Below are 23878 nucleotides of genomic sequence, written 5' to 3'. Positions count from 1 at the left end.
CTCAAGTAGAAAATCTCGAATCACATTTGGGATCCAGGGGCCAGGAACAAGAAAATACCAGAGCTCGAATTTCTATAAACTTTAATCTGATGCTGTGCTGAAAACTAATATAAATCCTAAGAAAACAGCAGCAAAAAGAGCCCTTGGTTAGGAGGGGTTTGTTGCTGATGTATCACTAAGGGATCTAGGACTATGGGCCCCAAGGAAAGGGGCTGAAAACAGAAAGAATGAGGGTTAAAAAACCAAATCAAAACAGAAAGAGAACCTTAAAACTGGAAAAGAAAATAAGAAGATCACCACCAGCAGAGCACACTGCCTTTCAAAAAGGACCAAACTCTACTTCTTTATATCCTAATACCAACCAGTGGCTGGAAGGGGATCTGACACAAAGGTGAGTAATTGACAATGTGAATTTTAATTCAACAATGCTGAGGACAAACACAAAATAAGAGAAGTGAGAGGAGGCTGTCTTGATGATCTGTTCTGAATCTTAAGATTTAAAATAAGGAGTTCTTTTTGTACTTAAATGGCACTGAGCCAGATGGGGAAGAGGTCTTTCCTTTTACTCTAAGAGAATAATCAAGTATTCTGTATTGCAGATACTCTAATATAAATGTGTAACCCTGCAAAGGCTAAACTCAAGGCCTTTACATTGTCTAGAAATTTGGAGAATCCATAGGGTTTTAGTTTAGTTTTTTTTAAGAGCAGAGAAATTAATTTCATAAGGAAAGATTTAAGTGTACCTTAAAATCTGATGTCCATCCAATGTATCTTTCAAAATGAAAAATCAATGCCAATAAACATTTTAAGGAGAAAAGTATTACATGTTAGATTTTTTTTTAAGTTCTCAAAATTTACCCATCCTTAAAAATGAGTTTGCCTATTGACTTTTAGACTCAAATTAGTATTACGATGGATAGAAAGTGTTTATACCATCCGGGAGCAGACCACAAGCATCCCAGTGGTCTATGCTGATCTATCTCCTGATGTTGTAAATGTTAAGAATGACAAAAACTGGGCTGTTAGTAATAGGACTATGGTACCTACCAAACTCCAGGATATACTGGTGGGCTTCATCCACATAGCGAATGAGTTGCTGAAGGAAACTATAGGCAAATCGTTTCTCAATAGAAGGTGTGTCCAATTCCAGGTCCTTGAATCCTCTAGAACAGCAAAAAGGAAAAATGGAAACCAACATCTACAAAGACTGTTAGAAGGTAAGGTAAAAACGAAATATATTTTGTTAAATACCTATACATAGAGAAGTATACTTAACATTTTACATATAGCAATATATAGATGTGTATATATACACACACACAGATATAGATAAATCTGCAAGGTTAGCTAATATTCTTGTAGCTAAAAACAAAAAAGATTTAATTTATAAAAAATACTTTGCACCTGATATAAAACTGTACTAAGTAACTATTACTATGTAATAAAATGTTGCGTTTAGAAAAATAGAGTGTCATTTTTGCCTAGGGATTTTGCCTAAATGATGGATGGGGACTTAACATAAGTGTAAGGAACTCAATCATGTGGCACAACAGCTAAAGGCATTAATGTTTCTGACACGTATATTTTGAACATACTAAACAGTAGCTCTAAGATTTAAAGAGATCACTGAGTTCATTTTCAGCCTTAAATCTGATAGGGATATTTAAATATTCAGTCTTACAACGAGAATGTGTAACTGGAGAAGGTGTGCTTTTACCTGGATACAGCATAGCCATTGATCTGCAGGAACTTGAGGATGTCCTGTGCTTTTTCCCTATCCTTGGCTTTCTCTTTGGCCGTCAGTGTATCATAGGGTACCAGCAGGGGATGGTTTCCACCTCCTAAGAGGACGTCAAGACAAGAACACAGCATAGTAATTAGAAAATAATGTGAAATGAGATATGGTTGCATGTATAATAGGACTGCACTACAGAACTTCTGGTGTCCTCCACTTATACACAGGATATATAGGACTCATATAAGACTCTTCCCTTTCTAGTGCCTTTAATGCTCCAATTAATTTAGGAAACCTGTTCAAGAAAGACTGTGCATATGCCTTCTAAGAGGCAATTAAAACATGAACATATAGGCATTTGTAATTTCAAATGCCAATGACATCTGCAATCACACAAGAAAGGAAAAGAAGCTGTGTTCTCCTCTCCACTGGAACTCCAAATGCAGAGTGCATTTATGCACCAAAACATGCACAGCTGGATCCAGTAAAATTACAAGGCATGTTTCAAGCAATATGCTTCATTTGCTACCGCACAGAGAAAAGAGAAAAAAATGTCTTAAATATGGAATTTTTACTATGCCTCCCAGATCAGAGAGTACTTTATGGTCACATCTTTCTAAATATACAAAACCCATACTTAGACTGCAGGTACAAGTTGATTGCTCTTAAATATCTAATAAAAGTAACATACGTACTTGATTAAGAATTTTGGCAAGAACCTAGGTTTCTAGTATACCTCTTCTGGTAAGAAATACTAAAAGCATTCTTTTAGATTTGAAAATTCTGGGAAGCATTTAAACTTAAAAAAACGGATAAAAAGAAAATTTATAAAATTATAAATTTTATAAAAAGTTTTGTAAAAATTATAAAAATTTCAAAAAAGGCACTGGTAATTCCAGATATTAAGATCTGATACAGGGAATGCTATTAAAGCAGCAGCAAAATGAATAGCATAGTATGTCCCAAATTTAAAGTTTCCAAAACACATATAGGAATATATTTTATGCGGGATGCTGAAATTCCTTGAAATACAACTGCTACGGGAACACCAGAAAAAAATAACTATTTTGTTTGAATTATGATGACGACATAGAGACTATTAAATCCCTGTCCAATGGGGTTAAGCCAGGAGCTCCCCAAACAATCATAAATGTTGAATCGGTCCCACACAAGAAATAAGCAGACAAAAAGACAAAGGAGAAAATGCCATGCTTTCCTAGAGCTTGCTTGGACTGAGCACGCCATCTACAGAAATGCAATCACGCACTGAACCTTCTGACCATTAGGTGACACTATACACCACAAGTGCAAAAGGGAGAGTCAGGAACTACCACGTTAACACGAAGCATATTAAGAAGCCATCAGTAATTTTACGGTATGATACAATTATTAATGTAATATAATACACTTGTCAGTAGAATACAATTCTCGTGTGATACTAAGAAACATTTTGTGGCCAGCAAGAAGGGTACAGAATCAACTACTAAGCCCACTGAGAACAAATTTGACTTCTATCATAATCCCAGATAGAATTTAACGGCATATTTTATGCAAAAATTTATAAAGCATTTAATTTAATCATGCTGCAATCATAACCTATTTAGAAATTCCACTATTGCATGTAGTCTTTTATTCCTAGAGACATTGGCAACTTAATTTGTAATCCACAATGATCTGGGGGGGGAGGTCAGACACGAATAGGTTACTTTGGGAAGGGTGAGGGGCAAGGGCGGTGGGGAAGAGGAAAAGAGGGAAAGAGAGAAAGAGAGAGAGAGAGAATGAATAAAGCCTAAACTTTAAAAATCCTCAGAACACAAAGTACGCTCTGACTCTAAAACCCTTCAGAACTAGACAGGGTGGGCTCTTTGAAGTCAGCCAACAGACTGGAAATTATGTCCTTTGCTGTACCACTTAGCTAATGGCAGTGTGACTACCTTGATCTTGCCTACTTATAACATGAGTATAGATATTATGTGCAAGGGAGGTAAAGAAACTAGCTAAACCTGAGAGGTGAATAAATACGCAGGAATTCCTAGGACTCTGCCTCAAACATACTGCCTGCCTTGTGTACTCATTCATGCTAAAGGGTCAAAATTGTTTGATACCATCACTGTCCTTGGCTTAGTGACAGATCATTGCAGCCCAAAATATGTGGTAGTGGGGACAGAAGGATAAAAAGAAATGCTAGTTCTTTACATTTTTCACTACTTGGGGAGCATGGATAATATTTCTTGGACTCTCACACCTTTTTTCTGTTCATGACATACTCTTTAAACTGCCTGATTTCGCCCAAATTCTGCTAGCTTCTTAAAGCAGATTGGGAGGGCACTGAGGAACAGACAACCTGGGTGAGCAAAAGAGGAAATTCTCTCCCGGTTTTTCTAAAGCAGATTCGTCTTCTGCACATAGATGCACGGATGATAAAAGAGCCCTGAGCCCTGGATGGGCTGAAACAAAAGTGGGCAGGTTTGGCACTGACTCTCTTAGTTGTCCAGGTGTCTAAATGACTAAATGGCTATTTCAAGTCATTTCCTTATTCCTGACTTCCTGGCTTCTCTTCTCTCCTGCTGTTTCTGTCTCTTTCCTATTGTTTTTCAATGTCTCTCTCTCTCAAACACACACACACACACACACACACACACACCATAGGTACCAAGACATGCAGTAGGTGACAGGCCTCTCCCACACTCCCACCTAGATCTTCTTGGAAGCAGAAGCAGAGTTGTCAGGACACAGTTGGCTGTCAAAGTCTCCAGGAGAGGGAACACATTGGAGAAAAGACACCTGTAGTTTCTGTTCTAAAACTGTCCACAGTCTCAAGCCTCTCTGGTTCCAAGAATCATTTCTCCTTCCTTTAGCCCCAATAACTTAAAAGCCAAGATCCAGTGCTATATATTTCAATACCTTTCCTATTGGCCTGCTGTTTTAGTGCCAAACAACTCACTTCCTCCTTTGAAAGGGTAGCCTTCATGGGGTAAGAATACTACTTTCACCACCTCCCCTTTTAGCCTTTGCTGCAACTATGCTTGTCTCTACCCTACACAGTATGAATTTGGACCAATACAAGCTGGATGCAGAGGTACAGATGGCTCATTTATGAGTGATGTGCTTCAAAGAAAACACTAACTGTAGGACACCTACTGGCTGGCCCAGAAATTAAAGGATGATGATTTTCTAGCATACTTATTAGGAGTGAGTACTAAGATAGCTGCTTATTACTTTTAGTTGTAACCAAACCATAGTGATTGAAACATACTTAGAAAACAAAACTGAATTTTTTTCATGTAATCTGCTCATGGAACAAATAGTAATTTTGTTATCTAGTTATGTGGACAATGCTCCTTCAAGAACCTCACTAAGTGAAAATTCTATGACTCTGTAACTCAGTTATCCATCCATCCTTCCATCCATCCGTCAGCCAATCAAACAACTGATCATTCATTTTACAAACACGTATGGAATGTTTCTACAAAAACAGGTCTAGCCCTGAGCCAAATTCTTGAATAGGCAATTTTGGTATATGGAAACCTTTTTGTTCGTATCTATGCCCAATTCTAATTTGTTTTACTCGGTTTCCTCCTGCTTGGTTCCTGGTACCACCCTCCAATATCACAGCTATTCCTTTCATTATGAAATATCTTCACCTCTCAAAATGATCTCCTTCTCTATTCTTACCTGTATCAATAAATAAGAAATAGAGAGTTTCCTGGTGTCCAGAGCTGTACAATAAGGATGACAAAAGTAATCAAAATTGTGGCCCTGAACCTGAACTATATTCTCATTGGGGGAAAGAGACCCACATAGGAAGTAATTAAAGAAAACACACACACACACACACACACACACACACACATTATAAACAATATGTGTATAATCTAAAGCTAATGCTGCTGATTTATTCAGCTAATGCTGAATAAATGACAATGAAAGAGATCATCAGATGCATTAAACTGAAGAAAATATTTATGCAAATAGCATATATTTATATTAAGAAATATAATTTTCTCAATAAACTAAGAAAAGATTTGAGAAATGACTAAGAGAATACTAGGTTGTTTTAGTATTTAACAAAAACAGCAGGAAAGAGCAAGCAAAAGAATGTAAGAGGGGTGGAGTCAAGATGGCATACGAGGAGAATGCGGAATTCGCCTCTCTGCACAGCGAGGGCACCTATCAGGCACCGGTGGGGGACCACGGACACCTGAGGGGACGGAAGGAACCCCCAGCGACCAGGCAGGACACGGGGCGTGGGGGGAGTGAAGGAGGAGAAGTGGCGGCGGGACGGGACTGGCGCCCCTGAGGGGAAGGGATCCCAGGCCTGAAGGGGGAAATTGGGGAACCACTGGGAGGGCAGAGGATCAAAAGGGAGCGTGGCCAGGTTTCCCCTGCCCACTTGGGCCCCGGGGAGCCTGCTGAGATCCTGGGCCTGATCCTCTGCCCAGTGAGGCCCCCTCCAGCCGTGCAGGTCCTGAGGGAGAGGGAGGGGGGGAAGGGGGAGCAAAAGTAAAGGCTGCACCTCCGGGACTGGCACCCCCAAAGGGTGGCTGGGGGAGGGAAGGAGTTCCTACACAAAGCGGGACCCACCCACACTTAGGGGTCCAGTGGCTACGGGGGAGACCCTGGGGGAGGTGGTGGGGGAGGGGCACGAAGGAACGGAGGGGAACGCAGCCAGCGCTTTCCCTGTCCACTTAGGCACCGGGGAACGTGTTGGGCTCCTGGTCCTAATCCTCTGCCCTCGAAGCCTCCCTCCTGCTGCTCAGAGCCCAAGCCCCGCCCCTACACCCCCACCCAGGGCCCCACCTCTACACTCGGAGACCCCCTCTGAGACCCCCTCCAACGTGCTGGGCCTAAACCCCACCCACACGCCCTCACTCAGGGCCCTGCCTCCAAACCCCGGAACTCCACACTCCGGAGGCCGTCCTTTCCACGTGCTGCCTCTCCCCTTCTGCGCAGGTCCTAAGCAGAGGCCCTGCTCCACCCAAAACCCTGCCCCTGCCTAAGTTCCACCCATCACCTAAACCCCGTCCCTATAGCCAAGGCTTTTCTGTTTTTTTCCTCTTTCAGATTGGGGTTCTGCTTTACTTGGTTGATTCACAGTTGTTGATTCTTTTATATTTTTATTTTTCCTAATAAATCTTTTATTTTTCTAATTTTATTTTATTCTTTATACTTCATTAGTGATTTCTCCTTTTGGTGTGTTGCCACCCCCCCAGCTGTTTTTTTTCTGTTGTGGTTTTATTTTACCTTGCTGCAGTTGTTTCAATTATAGTTTTATTTTTCCTAATATATTTTTTATCTTCCTAATTTTATTTTGTTTTTTATTCTTTCATATTGTATTGCTCCTTTTTTTCTTTCTTTCTTCCTGTTCAGTTTTTTTTTTTTTTTTTTTACCGCACCACAAAGCCTGCGGGATCTTGGTTCCCAGGCCAGAGGTCGGGCCCAAGCTCCAGTGGTGGGAGCTCTGAGTCCAAACCGCTGGACTAACAGAGAACCTCAGACCCCAGGGAATATTAATCAGAGTGAGGCCTCCTGGAGGTCCTCATCTCAGCACCAAGACCCGGCTCCATCTAACTGCCTGCAAACTCCAGTGCTGGATGTCTCAGGCCAAACAACCAGTAAGACAGGAATACAGCACCACCCATCAAAAATAAATAAATAAATAAAGGAAACGAAAAGAAAAAAATGCTACAGACAAAGGAGCAAGGTAAAAACCTACAAGACCAAATAAATGATGACAAAATAGGCAACCTACCTGAAAAAGAATTCAGAGTAATGATAGTAAAGATGATCCAAAAACTCAGAAATAGAATGGAGAAACATTTAACAAGGGTCTAGAAGAACTAAAGAGCAAACAAACGGTGATGAACAACACAATTACTGAAATTAAAAATACTCTAGAAGGAATCAATAACAGAATAACCGAGGCAGAACGGATAAGTGAGCTGGAAGATAAAACGGTGGAAATAACTGCCAGGGAGCAGAATAAAGAAAAAGAATGAAAAGAATTGAAGACAGTCTCAGAGACTTCTGGGACAAAATTAAACACACCAACATATGATTTATAGGGGTCCCAGAAGAAGAAGAGAAAAAGAAATGGTCTGAGAAAATATTTGAAGAGATTATAGTTGAAAACTTCCCTAACATGGGAAAGGAAATAGTCAATCAAGTCCAGGAAGCACAGAGAGTCCCATACAGGATAAACCCAAAAAGAAACATGCCAAGACACATATTAATCAAACTATCAAAAATTAAATACAAAGAAAAAATATTAAAAGCAGCAAGGGAAAAGCAACAAATAACATACAAGGGAATCCCCATAAGGTTAACGGCTGATCTTTCAGCAGCAACTCTGCAAGCCAAAAGGGAGTGGCAGGACATATTTAAAGTGATGAAAGGGAAAAACCTACAACCAAGATTACTCTACCCAGCAAGGATCTCATTCAGACTCGACAGAAAATTAAAACATTTACAGATAAGCAAAAGTTAAGAGAATTCAGCACCACCAAACCAGCTTTTCAACAAATGCTAAAGGAACTTCTCTAGGCAGGAAACACAAGAGAAGGAAAAGACCTACAATAACAAACCCAAAACAATTAAGAAAATGGTAATAGGAACATACGTATCAATAATTACCTTAAATGTAAATGGATAAATGCTCCAACCAAAAGACACAGACCGGCTGAATGGATACAAAAACAAGACCTGTACATATGCTGTCTAAAAGAGACCCATTTCAGACCTAGGGACACATACAGACTGAAAGGGAGGGAATGGAAAAAGATATTCCATGCAAATGGAAATCAAAAGAAAGCTGGAGTAGCAATTCTCATATCAGACAAAATAGACTTTAAAATAAAGACTATTACAAGAGACAAAAAAGGACACTACATAATGATCAAGGGATCAATACAAGAAAAAGATATAACAATTGTAAATATTTATGCACCCAACATAGGAGCACCTCAATACATAAGGCAAATGCTAACAGCCATAAAAGGGGAAATTGACAGTAACACAATCATAGTAGGGGACTTTAACACCCCACTTTCACCAATGGACAGATCATCCAAAATGAAAATAAATAAGGAAACACAAGCTTTAAATGACATTAAACAAGATGGACTTAACTGATATTTATAGGACATTCCATCCAAAAACAACAGGATACACTTTCTTCTCAAGGGCTCATGGAACATTCTACGGGATAGGTAACATACTGGGTCGCAAATCAAGCCTTGGTAAATTTAAGAAAATTGAAATTGTATCAAGTAACCTTTCTGAACACAATGCTATGAGACTAGATATCAATTACAGGAAAAAAACTGTAAAAATACAAACACATGGAGGTTAAACAATATACTACTAAATAACCAAGAGATCACTGAAGAAATCAAAGAGGAAATCAAAAAATACCTAGAAACAAATGACAATGAAAACAAGATGACCCAAAACTATGGGATGCAGCAAAAGCAGTTCTAAGAGGGAAGTTTATAGCAATACAATCCTACCTCAAGATACAAGAAAAGTCTCAACTAAACAACCTAACCTTACACTTAAAGCAATTAGAGAAAGAAGAACAAAAAACCCCACAGTTAGCAGAAGGAAAGAAGTCATAAAGATCAGATCAGAAATAAATGAAAAAGAAATGAAGGAAACAATAGCAAAGATCAATAAAACTGAAAGCTGGTTCTATGAGAAGATAAACAAAATTGATAAACCATTAGTCAGACCCACCAAGAAAATAAGGGAGAAGACTCAAATCAAAAGAATTAGAAATGGGGCTTCCCTGGTGGTGCAGTGGTTGAGAGTCTGCCTGCCAATGCAGGGGACATGGGTTCGAGCCCTGCTCTGGGAGGATCCCACATGCCGCAGAGCAACTAGGTTCGTGAGCCACAACTACTGAGCCTGCACGTCTGGAGCCTGTGCCCCGCAACAAGAGAGGCTGCGATAGTGAAAGGACCGCGCATTGCGATGAAGAGTGGCCCCCGCACCACGATGAAGAGTGGCCCTCGCTTGCCGCAACTAGAGAAAGCCCTCGCACGAAACGAAGACCCAACACAGGCAAAAATACATTAAAAAGAAAAAAGAATTAGAAATGAAAAAGGAGAAGTTACAACAGACACCACAGAAATACAAGGCAACCTAAGAGACTACTACAAGCAACTCTATGCCAGTAAAATGGACAACCTGGAAGAAATGGACAAATTCTTAGAAAAGCACAACCTTCTGAGACTGAACCAGGAAGAAATAGAAAATATAAACAGACCAATCACAAGCACTGAAATTGAAACTGTGATTAAAAATCTTCCAACAAACAAGAGTCCAGGGCAAGATGGCTTCACAGGCGAATTCTAACAAACATTTAGAGAAGAGCTAACACCTATCCTTCTCAAACTCTTGTAAAATATGGCAGAGGGAGGAACACTCCCAAACTCATTCTACGAGGCCACCATCACCCTGATACCAAAACCAGACAAAGATGTCAAAAAATACAAAAACTACAGGCCAATATCTCTGATGAACATAGATGCAAAAATCCTCAACAAAATACTAGCAAACAGAATCCAACAGCACATTAAAAGGATCATACACCATGATCAAGTGGGGTTTATCCCAGGAATGCAAGGATTCTTCAATATACACAAATCAATCAATGTGATACACTGTATTAACAAACTGAAGGATAAAAACCATATAATAATCTCAATAGATGCACACAAAGCTTTTGACAAAATTCAACACCCATTTATGATAAAAACTCTCCAGGAAGTAGGCACAGAGGGAACCTACCTCAATATAATAAAGGCCATATATGACAAACCCACAGCCAACATCATTCTCAATGGTGAAAAACTGAAACCATTTCCTCCAAGATCAGAACAAGAAAAGGTTGCCCACTCTCACCACTCTCATTCAACATAGTTTTGGAAGTTTTAGCCACAGCAATCAGGGAAGAAAAAGAAATAAAAGGAGTCCAAATCGGAAAAGAAGAAGTAAAACTGTCACTGTTTGCAGATGACATGGTACTATACATAGAGACTTCTAAAGATGCTACCAGAAAGCTACTAGAGCTAATCAATGAATTTGTAGAGTAGCAGGATACAAAATTAATGCACAGAAATCTCTTGCATTCCTATACACTAATGATGAAAAATTTGAAAGAGAAATTAAGGGAACACTCCCATTTACCACTGCAACAAAAAGAATAAAATACCTAGGAATAATCCTACCTTAGACAAAAGACCTGTATGCAGAAAACTATAAGACACTGATGAAAGAAATTAAAGACTGTACAAACAGATAGAGATATAATATGTTCCTGGATTGGAAGAATCAACATTGTGAAAATGACTATACTACCCAAAGCAATCTACAGATTCAATGCAATCCCTATCAAACTACCAATGGCATTTTTCACAGAACTAGAAAAAAAAATTCACAATTTGTATGGAAACACAAAAGACCCCGAAGAGCCAAAGCAGTCTTGAGAAGGAAAAACGGAGCTGGAGGAATCAGGCTCCCTGACTTCAGACTATACTACAAAGCTACAGTCATCAAGACAGTATGGTACTGGCACAAAAACAGAAATATAGATGAATGGAACAGGATAGAAAGCCCAGAGATAAACCCACGCACATGTGGTCACCTTATCTTTGATAAAGGAGGCAAGAGCATACAATGGAGAAAAGACAGCCTCTTCAATAAGTGGTGCTGGGAAAACTGGACAGCTACATGTAAAAGAATGAAATTAGAACACTCCCTAACACCATATACAAAAATAAACTCAAAATGGATTAAAGACCTAAATGTAAGGCCAGACACTATAAAACTCTTAGAGGAAAACATAGCAGAACACTCTATGACATAAATCACAGCAAGATCCTTTTTGACCCACCTCCTACAGAAATGGAAATAAAAACAAAAATAAACAAATGGGACCTAATGAAACTTAAAAGCTTTTGCACAACAAAGGAAACCATAAACAAGATGAAAAGACAGAAAGAGAAAAACAAATACCATATGCTAACACATATATATGGAATCTAAAAAAAAATGGTTCTGAAGAACCTAGGGGCAGGACAGGAATAAAGACACAGATGTAGAGAATGGACTTGAGGAAACAGGGAGGGGGAAGGGTAAGCTGGGACAAAGTGAGAGAGTAGCACTGACATATATACACTACCAAATGTAAAATAGATAGCTAGTGGGAAGTAGCTGCATGGCACAGGGAGATCAGCTCGGTGCTTTGCGACCACCTAGAGGGGTAGGATAAGGAGGGTGGGAGGGAGATGCAAGAGGGAGGGGATATGGGGATGTATGTATACATATAGCTGATTCACTTTGTTATACAGCAGAAACTAACACAACAATGTAAAGCAATTATACTCCAATAAAGATGTTAGAAAAACAGAATGTAAGAGAGAATAACATAACTGGACTGAACAAAACAAAGGGGCTGAGGATGGGAGATAGAATGAAATAAGAGAAATATTTAAGTTGGGGATAGAAGTCAGTGAGGGAGGTCTACGTAATTAATAGAACACCTCGGATATTAGGATGAGAAATATAGTTATCTACATGCTAAAATGGGCAAGAGAGAGCCATCAAAATTCTGAGACATGAGGAAATATACACTAGCAATAAGGAAATCAGGAAATAGCATTTCCACCTTGAAAGTATTACAGCCATATTTGAACCATTCTAATAAAATAAAGCTGTAATGAGCTCTTATGCTGAAAAGACTATTTTATCCTTATCATACATTCATGTACTCAAACTCTGATAGTTTTTTTATAAGGATTTTTAGAAAATACTACCTTTGGACTCCAGTTCCAGTTTCTTTTTCTTTGCCCATATATTATGGTAGTTTTCAGCCATCATTTCCGCCATAGCCTTAAACAAACAAAAGGTTTAGCAACTAAGTTATACTCTAAAAGGATAGTAGAAAAAGATAACTTTGCCTTCCAATATGTAATATCAAAACATACTTTAAGTTAATAAATCGTAGTGTGCTAGTGCTAAAACACATCTAAAAGATAATTAAGCACAGCTTTCTTATTTAGAATCTGAATTTCAGAGGATTCTAATGATCTGTGAATTTACAAACCATCAGAGGTGATGTGATGGGAATGGTCATTGTTCTTTATAATGTTTAAAGATATATGTTTTGTTAATTTAATAATGAAACTTCAAACTAGCTATGGACTTTAAAAATATGTTTATTTACAAGTTCTTATTTTAATTTCTAAAGTTTTAAAAGATGATGTAAACCTTACTGAATGAACACTGAATGCAAAGAGCATCAGACGAGCAGTCTAGATCCACGTCTGTCGCTATCTAGGTCAGTCTGAGGTCTTGGACGAGCCTTGGCCTCTGTGGCCTTTGGGTTTTGACAAGATTTACCTCCAAGATTCCTTTCATTTTTGATTTTCAAGTTTACTATGTCATGTTAATACATTCGTACCAGAGCAATGACAAAGGGCAAGCCAAACAATTTAACAATCCATAGATTTTTATCTTTATATACTTATATCTCTTGGAATAATACTAACAATGCCAATATCATTGTCTGATCATTATATTGACCTGTTAACTTATGTTCCATGGCAACAAACTTTATCTTTTCACTCAAATCAGGCAATTCAAAGTAGATTCCTTAGTGACAAAGGAGACAGATAGAAGTATGGCTGGAGAAAGCAAAATGCCAACAGTTTCCCTGGATAAACAACTTATAATATATATTCTTTCATGAGTAATTAAAGTGATCCTTGAGCAGAGCATTATAAACTACTGATTTAGTCTCTTCTCACATGCGGCTATTTAATTATATTAGGACTTTTACATAGATATGATCTTTAAAGAAAATATATTATCCTAGAAAAAGTTCTATCAACTTTTACAGCATTAAAAGCTTAGGGTACATAATCTATAAATTCCATGGACCTTCTGTATGATCACTACATTTAAATAATTCATGCCGTAAAATACATGCAGGAAGTGTTACACTATGCTTTTTAAAAATGAAATTTGCAGAATATTTTTAGAAGTACTTACATGGAGATCTCTGGATAGTGTAACATTGCTCATATCAATGGCTCGGGGGCTATAACCATGGGCAGCATCTACAGAAACCTAGATAATTTGCAAAAAAAATAGCATCTCATTAAAAAACTCAGGAGAGAGAGATTTAAGAGACACTTTGGAAATATAAGGCAAACAAAATTCCAAATGTAACGTTTCCTCATATAAAACTGGCAAGTAGCTACACAAATTGATTTTGCAAACATATCTAGCAGATTAAATTATATTTGGGTGTCTGACAAGTACTTATGATTGAATAATACATCCCAATATCTTAGGGATTGCCAATCTGTAAAGCTAACAATCATGATTCAACAAATTACGTAGTGAGTTCAAGATTCTGAAATATTACCGGAATCAAAGGATAACTGAATTCTTGAGTTTCTTACAAATTCTAATCGGCTGCAATGAAATTTACTTTTCCTCACACAAACGGTAGTTAATCAAAAAGGTCAGTATTTATAAATGTCTCTATGGGCCAAATAGTAAGATAAAATAAAGCCAACTTTTTAATTTTAAAAGTGCCTCATATAGTAGTACTCAGTGATTTGTAACGACATCCTCAATCACCAGAGGGCTTCCTTAATATCTAAATTTTGACATTTTAAGGATGAAATCTACAAAACAAAAAGACAACCTACAGAATGGGAGAAAATATTTGCAAATGATGCGACTGACAAGGGATTAATTTCCAAAATATACAAACGGCTCAGTATCAATTTCCAAAATATACAATACAGCTCAGTATCAAAAAAAAAAACAACAACAACACCCCAATCAAATAATGGGCAGAAGACCTAAATAGACATTTCTCCAAAGAAGACATACAGATGGCCAACTAGCACATGAAAAGATGCTCAACATCGCTAATTATTAGAGGAATGCAAATCAAAACTACAATGAGGTACCACCTCTCACTGGTCAGAATGGCCATCATTAAAAAGTCTACAAATAACAAATACTGGAGAGAGTCTGGAGAAAAGGGAACCCTCTGACGCTGTTGGTGGGAATGTAAGTTGGTGCAGCCCCTATGGAAAACAGGATGGAGATTACTCAAAAAACTAAAAATAGAGTTGCCATATGATCCAGCAATCCCACTCCTGGGCATATACCCAAACAAAACTATGATTCAAAAAGACACATGCACCCTTATGTTCACTGCAGCACTATTCACAATAGCCAAGACATGGAAACAATCTAAGTGTCCATCGACAGATGAATGGATAAAGAAGATGTGGTACATATATACAATGGAACACTAATCAGCCATGAAAAAGAATGAATGCCATTTGCAGCAACATGGATGGACTTAGAGATGATCATACTAAGTAAAGTAATTCAGAAAGAGAAAGACAAATATCATATGATATCACTCATATGTGGAATCTAAAATATGACACAAATGAACCTATCTACGAAACAGAAACACACTCACAGACATAGAGAACAGACTTGTGGTTGCCAAGCGGGAGGGGGTTGGATGGAGTGGGAGTTTGGGATTAGCAGATGCAAACTATCATATACAGAATGGATAAACAACAAGGTCCTACTGTATAGCACAGGGAACTATATCCTGTGATAAACCATAAAGGAAAAGCATATAAAAAGAATGTATATATATGTATAACTGAATCACTTTGCTGTACAGCAGAAATTAACACAACATAAATCAACTATACTTCAATTAAAAAGACAAGAATGAAACCTATCTTCCCATCAACTGCAAGAGGGTTTCACTTACTGTCAGGAGCTCTTACCTCATTCCACCCAATAGCATATTATGGGAAAGTATGCCACAGAAACGAACTCTGGTTCATGCTTATAAATCTGAAATTATATTTGATATATTTCATAACTGTGTATATTCTCTTGTCAGACATGGATAAACAAAAAGCTAAATAAAAGGTACAATACAGCTCAGATCTGTGCCCGTGAACCAAAGGGATGCTATCATATGCTACCATTAACCATGTTCTCATGGGCTACACTCAACTCACTGGTCAGTTTTGACTGAATCTTGGCCTCTGTGTCAGTACTGAACCATTGCTGGGTACCATCCATAATAGAATGTGAAATAAAAATCACAGTTTTTTCTCCTTTAAATACCCATGAAAGGAAACTGAGACTTAGAGAACTTAAGTGACTCACCCAAGGTCACAGAGCTAAATCTGAGCAGGCAGGATTCCAACTCAGGCTGTCTGACTCCAGGCCCACTTCTCTCTCACTGTCACCTCTTTCCTTCAACATATCGCAATATATTTCTTTCCCCAGCACTCTACTACACCTGCCCTCTCTAATGTAATCAGTTTCCAAGTTGCCAAATTCAAAGTCCTCTTTGCAGCTACCATCAAACTGGTCCTTCTACGCTGGACATGACTAACCACCACTCAACCAGCCCCTCGTTTCACGAAACCACCCACCTGGCTCTCCACTCCCCTCTCCGATCTCTTTGCCTCCTTCTCTGGCTTCTCTTCCATAAATGACCTTGAAATATTTGTGGCTTTCTGGGTTCCCTCTTCAATTGTTTCTTTCTTTATTCTAAATGCTTTCTTTAGGTGTCCCTAAATATGTCATTTATCAACCATGTTTTATTAAACCAAAGATGAGTTGATCCAGCCTAGCATTGCTCCTCTGCTCTAGACTTACATCTTCAACTATTCATTACCATCTCCATTTGGGATTCTATACATGTATTCATTTTCTACTGCTGCTATAATAAGCGAATGCCAGAAATGTAGTGGCTTAAAACATCACAAAGTTATGAGAAATCTGAAACAGGTCTCAATTAGCTAAATTCAAGGTGTCCACAGGGCTGTGTTCCTTTCTAGAGGTTTTATCAAAGCAGCTTTTCCCTGTCTTTTCCAGCTTCTAAAGGCCACCCGCATTTTTGACTCATGGCCCCTTCCTCCGTCTTCACGTCAGCTATACTGCATCTCTCTGACTTTCCTTCTGTAGTCACGTCTCCTTTGTCCAAAGCCAGGAAAGGGTATCCACTTTTAAGGATCCTTGTGATTACACTGGACACACCAATAATTCAATAGAATCTCCCCCATCTCAAGATCATTAACCTTGATCACATGGGCAAACGTAATTGCATTGGCAAAGCCCCAGGAAATCAACCTTTCTACAGACAACAGTGATTGGGGATCATCTTTGGAGCCAGAATTCTGCCTAACACGACATCTAAAATCAAACGCATATTCTCTCCTTGCCACCCACCCCCCATTACTAACCTCATCTCACATACGCTACCCACCTGGTAGGCCAGTACAGACCCATGGCAAACCCCTCTGATTAGTCCTCCTCATCTGCTATTATGGATCAGTCACAAAATTCTGTCTCTTCTACTACAAAACATCTCTGAGATACATCCGCTTCCCTCCATGTCCACTGTCTTTGCTCTAATTCAGATATGTAATGTTTTTGTTTTGTCTCATGCAACGTATTCAATATCCTCCTAAGGAGTCTGTCTTTCTGCCTTCAATCTCCCCCTTCTCTGATTCCTTCTCTACTCTGTTGTGAGAATTACATTTCCAAAGTATTGATTTTGTTATTCCCTGAGTTAAAAGCCTTTCCACTGAACAGTAAAAATCTGCAGGCCTAGGCTGAGCCTTATTCATCACAGTATTCCCAGAGTCTGGCACAAGCCATCTTTCATCAACTTCAGGATTATAAAATGATTCCCAATCTCACAGATATTGAAATATGGCAAACATGTGTCTTAAAACTAATTTTTAAAAAAGCATTAGACTCTGCAAATTTTGTTGAATGAATGAATCAAATAGAGTTGATATCGATAACTTTATTTGTTCCTAAAATAAAATTCTCAGTATTTAATATCCTCTCAGACCATGTTCCTTATATAACTGAAATTTATATCCTTTCAGCTTTAGAGTAAGTTATTGAGGCTGGTTTAAAGAATGCAAGTAGATATTTGTTTATCTAGAGATAGATTCTTTTTATGTTTTTCATAACCTGTTTCTCTCCTTTACATTCACAGAAATCACAAGACTGGCCAGGTCTTCTATAATTTCAAGTTACCTGGGATACATACCATCTCTGTATTTAATTAACTCTAGTCTTGTTAGCAATAATAATAACAACAAATAACAACCACCGTGTGAATGGTTATGTGCAAGGCACATAGATTATCTCATTTCTTTAAAATAATTCTGAAAAGGAGGTACTGCTTTTTGTCATTTTAAAATGAGAAGAAAGAGGATCAAAAGAATTAAATAATTTTAAGTCATTATATCATGTAAATTGTAAACAGCAGAATCAAGTTTTTAAAGTAATTCTGTCTGACTCCAAAGCACTTGTCAACTTTCTTAAGACGGCCCCCAATGTTCTGCCTGATTTGGCCCCTGAGACCTCTCTTCCCGTCTCCTTGTTACTCATGAGCTCCAATCTCACTGGATTCCTCGTTTTCCCTCACACACACCAGGCCACACTCCCATCTCAGAGCATGTGCATGACTTGCAACATCCTTCCCCCAAATAGGTCCAACTCCCTTCCCTTCTATTCAATTTATCTTCTCCATGAAATCTGCTCTTATAACCCTATTATCATACTGCAACTCATCTCCAAAGGCTAACCAACTCCCCTGCTCTGCACTCGGAATCTGCCTTTCCATGCTACGTTTTCTCTTTCCATAATATTTATCACATTTTGATGTAGTATGTAATTTACTTATATCTATTATTTACTTTCCCCGTTAACGTGTAAGCTCCATGAGAGCAGAGGTTTTTGTCTATTTTGTTCATGGACCTATTTGAAAAGCTTAGGATAGTACATGGAACATAGCAGGTGCTCAGTAAATAACTGTTAAAAGAATGAATGAATCACTCCTCTATCCTAGCCTGTATTTTAGTTAAAGATAGGTAACACTTTCCGAATTTCATTCCCATCTTCCTCTCCTTCTCAGGTAATAAGTTTATTTTTTAAATTTGTTTAAATAATTTATACCCTACATGTGTAATAAAAACCAGGTATAAGAAATTAAAATTGGGAGGTAAATAAGTAATTACTGAGAACCTGTGGAATATGACTGAAATTGTCAGAAATGTCCTCCTTTTCTGCTGACTTGAGTGACAACCAAGAAGTCAAAATCCACCAATTTAGCTGCTCTACTCAGCGTCTCCTCACTGATAATTATATCAGCATCTATACACTCTATTCTTTTTTTATTTTATTGAAGTACAGTTGATTTACAATGTTGTGTTAATTTCTGCTGTACAGCAAAGTGATTCAGTTATATACATATATATATATATTCTTTTTCATACTCTTTTCCATTATGGTTTATCACAGGATATTGAATATGGTTCCCTGTGCTATACAGTAGGACCTTGTCATTGAGCCATCCTCTATGTAATAGTTTGCATCTGCTAATCCCAAACTCCCAATCCATCCCTCCCCGACGGCAACAAGTCTGTTCTCTATGTCTGTGCATCTGTTTCTGTTTTGTAGATAAGTTTATTTGTGTCATATATTAGATTCTACATATAAGTATACACTCTATTCTATATACTATCAAGTTATTGGCTTTGTCATTGCTCATATATTATCTTAATATGCACATTACAAAACCCTAATTGAGTGGCAAATTTCCTGAAATCATGATTCATGTAGTGTTCACGGTAAACAAAAGACATTAACAATGCTATTGATCCACATAAAAATAATTATGATCATAATTAGGTCTAACATTGAAATATATGCCTGTCACTCCTTTAAGTGATTTATAAGCATCACAACATGTAATTCTCACAATAATCTTTTAAATTAGATGCTCTCTTCTGTTTCATTTTAAAAAAGGAGAAAACTGCAGCATAGAGAGGTTAAGCAGTTTGCCTGAGCTCACAAAAAAGCTATCTACTCCATGGTGAGGCCAGGATTTCAACCCAGACAGGCTGTGCCAGATCTTGCTGAGTTAAACACAGGCCGCTTCTGCCTCACAGACGGAGTGCTGAGCCCCAGTGGAAGGAAGCTAAGAATATCAGCTCCAGAATCACGTCAACAAGTGATGTCAATTCACCCAATTACAGTCCTTACTATAAAGTGATGCCACCAAAAGTGTCCCTTAATTTATTCAAGAGTGTATCTATTACATAATAGAAAAACATCTTTATAATCACATGGGAAATCAGTAATGGAGAGAAGAAAAGACATTAAGAAGTTTGGCAAGATGATAACTGAAAAAGATGATAATACTGTTAGGTTAGTAATTAAGAAATGACAAGCCATTTTAACATTTCAAATAATGTTGGATTATGCTTAAAGAATGTGTGAAAATAATGGCAAGGATTATAAATATATTACTGGCATTTGTTGCTCTCTGTTTCTGATACTGATAGAAATACAGAAATATTCTTTCTTTTTTTTTTAAACGACTGAAAGGTCAAAGTACTACAAACTCAAACACCCTCTTTTATTTACCTTTGAAGAAATGCTCTCTGGCATTAAAAATATATAAATAATAATGGTAATAATAAGAGTTACCATTTACTGAGGTAAACAGATTGAGTAACGTGCCCAGCAGTTTATCTCTAGAAAGTGGTGGTCCCAGGATTGAAGCCCCAGTGGTCTACCTCCAGAGCTGTCCCTCTTAATCCGTACATCTGGCATAAGCACCTCCTAATATTTTGAAATGACGTAGGAGATTTAACAATATATGTCATATGTCACACATGTCACTCTGAAAATCATTAAGACTTAAGAGAGGATTATATGGGTATCAATTAATAGTATCTAATTGAGGGCTTAATGGGAACTGAAAACTGCACTAGGAGCTAAGCGGGGTGTAAGAAGAGCAGAAATATACACAACATACACAATTTTCCTTTTTTTTTAGCCATCTTGAGAAAAGTTTATTGAAATTCAGAAAAACATAATTATGATTTTCCTGGGGTTAAAACAAGGTAATCCTTTTCTGAAGATGGATTGGTTATAGCTTGTGCATTATAATTTACAGTCTGTAATCACTTCCGATGTTCTAGAATCAGTTTCTTAAATTTCTCGTAACATTTTCTATCTTACATGATCCAGTACCATTTTGGAGTTTGTTATGTTTCATCATCGGTTACTGTTTTTTTTTTTTTCAGAGATGCTCGCAGAAGTATGAAATCTATAATTTATTTTAGTCTTCAGGTGAGCGTGGCTAAAACTGTGGTAGGAACCTTTGCTTCTCTCCCTTTTCTGGTATTTTTGAAAAATTCTAGAGATAAGACAGGCAGAGGCCTACTCAGCAGTCTGCCCTACTTGCTCTGACAGCAGTGGCAGGAAAAGGTATGGCAAAGACAGCAACAAGAGAACGGAGTACCCCTCCCTTCTGTCGCAGCCCTTCCCTTGCCCTCTCTGGGCTGTGCTCCAGCATGTTATACAGGCCCAGGTTTTCTGGCTAATAGACAGGTCTTTTTTTCTTGTCTGCCTCCTACCATTTCTACCCTTTATTGCTGGCCCACAAAATCGGCACCGTTATTGTTTCAAAGGGCATGTTCTCATTCAACATATACAATTTTAGATTAGAGCACATAATTTTTGCTATGAAGGGCAGTGGGAGAATCTATTTCATTTTTCCTGGCAGAGCTTAAAGTCACTTCCATTATTTAATAATTTCCTTATTTCCTATACAACTTACAGGGAAAAAAAAAAAAAAGACATCATTCCATTCTCTGCACTCTGAGCGTTTTGGACATACCTCCAGCCTAAATCTTATTGTTGTGGTAGGTTTAACTAAACTGTCTCTAACACCAAGTTGTGAGTCTTTAGGAGTAGAATTGGATCTTATTATCTTCGTATTCCTATCACCTAGTACTCAGTTTGTGCTCAATATTTGTTCAAACAGATTAAAACAAAATGTGATTTAGTTAGAAATGTGTGCATACATGATAACAAGGTAAAATATGCTTTTACAGCTTCTATCTCCAGGATACTTAAGAGAATATGATGTAAAATATGCCCAAATCAGAACTTAATCTATTTAACAGTACTGTATTTCAAATATGAAGCATGTGAAGCGCACGCTTTGAGTACCTTCATTTTCTTTTTTTCAAAAATGTCATCTGCATAAATGGCAATAATAAACACAACAGTTTGGTTAAACCAAAGGCAGTGGCCCAAGCCGTATGGAAAGGGATGACGACAGGTTTAGCTCCCAGGAGAAATGAAAGGGCCAGTTGGTATTTGGTCCCCACCTTGAACCCTAGGTTCTCAAGGTCAAGGCTGTCCTTATTCTGCCATCTTGAACACAGAAGCCCCACAGCCACGTCTTGTTAAGCTGACTGGACTTTCCTGACCTGATCCACTAGCGGTGTGCTCTTCGATTCCTGCGCTGCCTGTCTGGTTCACATCTTCCCTTCGCAAGTGGGCAGGTGCTCAAGCCCACCTGTATGGACCACCCATGGGGGTTTTAGATCTGGACCGCTACTATCTGACCACCCCTCCAGCTCCTAAGAACCAACCTTCAGTTCTTACTGGTAAGGAGACAAAAGCTCTGTAGACAACCTTTTTGTGGATAAAGGAACATATTTTACATCCTTCATTAGCGTAACTTTAAGACTTTATCATCGAGTACTCCTTTATATACTGTCAGGAGAAGTACAACCTGATCTATAAACTCCAGTACTTTAACCAAGACCTAAACTCACTTAAATTAAAAGGAACAGAGTTTTCCCCCTTCTGAACTTTATGTTAGTCTTCAGAATTTTCAAGTTAGTTGTTTTGGAAAACACAATAATTAAATGAAATATTCAAATTCTTTTAAAATAACATAAACAGTGGATTCATCACTGTGATTCTTACCTGGCTTGTCTGGGAAATACGACGAGTCCGGTTATAAAGGGCCATGCTGTCTCCCTCCCGTGTTCTTTCAATTCTCCACCCCCAGGCCAGCATAGTTTTTAAAGATTCTTTGATTGGCCAGCGATAAATTTCTTTTTCCTAGAAAAAAATCAGAAAAGGGTGGGGTATTATGAACCTAAACAAAAATTTAAAATATTTAATGCTTTGTTCTGAAACACTCTGTCTTCACCTAAAAATTTTTGATTGGCATTGTTTATTTAAAAATAAAAAAGGAAAGTACAAATTCTGAAGAGCAGAGTGTGAGCTGAGACCTCGTTTGACTAATGCTGCTAAGAGGGATCCTGTCTTATTATATAGCATGAGGCTAATTTCCTTTAGTTTCCCAGATTCTGATACTTCAGACAGAAACTAGAAAGGAGAAACAAAATTAGGAAGAAGTGCCAGATTATATGACATGTGCTTGAAGCCGTTTCTACCATCTGAATAAACAGAAGTAACCTCCTCTGTAAGCACCAAGCTAGAAAATCCTTTTCACTTCATTTTTCAAGATACTGCTTTCCCCTCAAAGAAGTAAACTATATGAAAACATAAATAATAAGCATATTACAATATATTACTTCATTACCCCTTATCAAAAAACTCTTAAGAATGAAAAGAATATTTTCTATAGTTCTTAAAAATACAGGAGAGGAATAAAAATAAAAAAGAAACAGAAAAATACTAAGTAGAGAAGAGAATAACCAATTAAATACTGACAGAAAATGGTACTACAGAGAAAAAAACAATAGGTAAAAAATGGGACCTTTGAGAAAAGGTAAAAATAGTATATATAAAATAGACGTGTTAATAAGAAATTTACATAACAAAGAAAAAACCTTCCCCCCCAAATTAAAACCATATAAACTTAAAAAATAAACACGTCACCTTTTCAGATAATAGTTTATATGGCTTCATTAATGGTTGAACTTTAGACGAGTCTGAATATATTTCTCCATAAATCCATCCATTTGCCAACTAAAAAAAATATCAAAAATGTTTTACATGCTTTAATTTTAGAGAGTGTAGGTGTGCATGTGTTTAAGTGTGTACTTGATAAAATAAATCTAAAATGAAGGAAGATAAGGATTAAGGTTTGAACTTTATCTAGCATAAGTCAATATAAAGACTTTCATCGTAGTCAATATTATTTTGAGTAACCACTTGGAACAAATCTTTTTATCCAGAGATTAAAAGCATCCAGTCTTCCTTAGACAGGTCTGT

At 37.7% G+C, this 23878-nt stretch overlaps 1 protein-coding gene across 7 annotated transcripts in view; it reads right to left on the bottom strand.

The window, feature by feature from the left end:
* RYR2 (ryanodine receptor 2) overlaps positions 1-23878 on the bottom strand; it is a 429286-nt gene that overhangs the window by 155633 nt on the left and 249775 nt on the right. For 6 of the 7 annotated variants that reach the window (XM_057530902.1, XM_057530903.1, XM_057530904.1 and 3 more), the window contains exons 50-55: positions 23543-23632; positions 22619-22756; positions 13790-13867; positions 12553-12628; positions 1718-1841; positions 1048-1163 (exon numbers count right to left, since the gene is read on the bottom strand). In XM_057530902.1, coding sequence (XP_057386885.1) covers positions 1048-1163; positions 1718-1841; positions 12553-12628; positions 13790-13867; positions 22619-22756; positions 23543-23632 — 622 coding nt within the window. The remainder of the gene's footprint in view (positions 1-1047; positions 1164-1717; positions 1842-12552; positions 12629-13789; positions 13868-22618; positions 22757-23542; positions 23633-23878) is intronic. The other variant, XM_057530906.1, reaches the window with a different exon arrangement.

This window comes from Balaenoptera acutorostrata, chromosome 16 (assembly GCF_949987535.1).
Source record: "Balaenoptera acutorostrata chromosome 16, mBalAcu1.1, whole genome shotgun sequence".
Taxonomy (NCBI): Eukaryota; Metazoa; Chordata; class Mammalia; order Artiodactyla; family Balaenopteridae; genus Balaenoptera; species Balaenoptera acutorostrata.
Note: the sequence above shows the minus strand (reverse complement) of the source record. Positions and strands in the feature narration are given on the sequence as shown.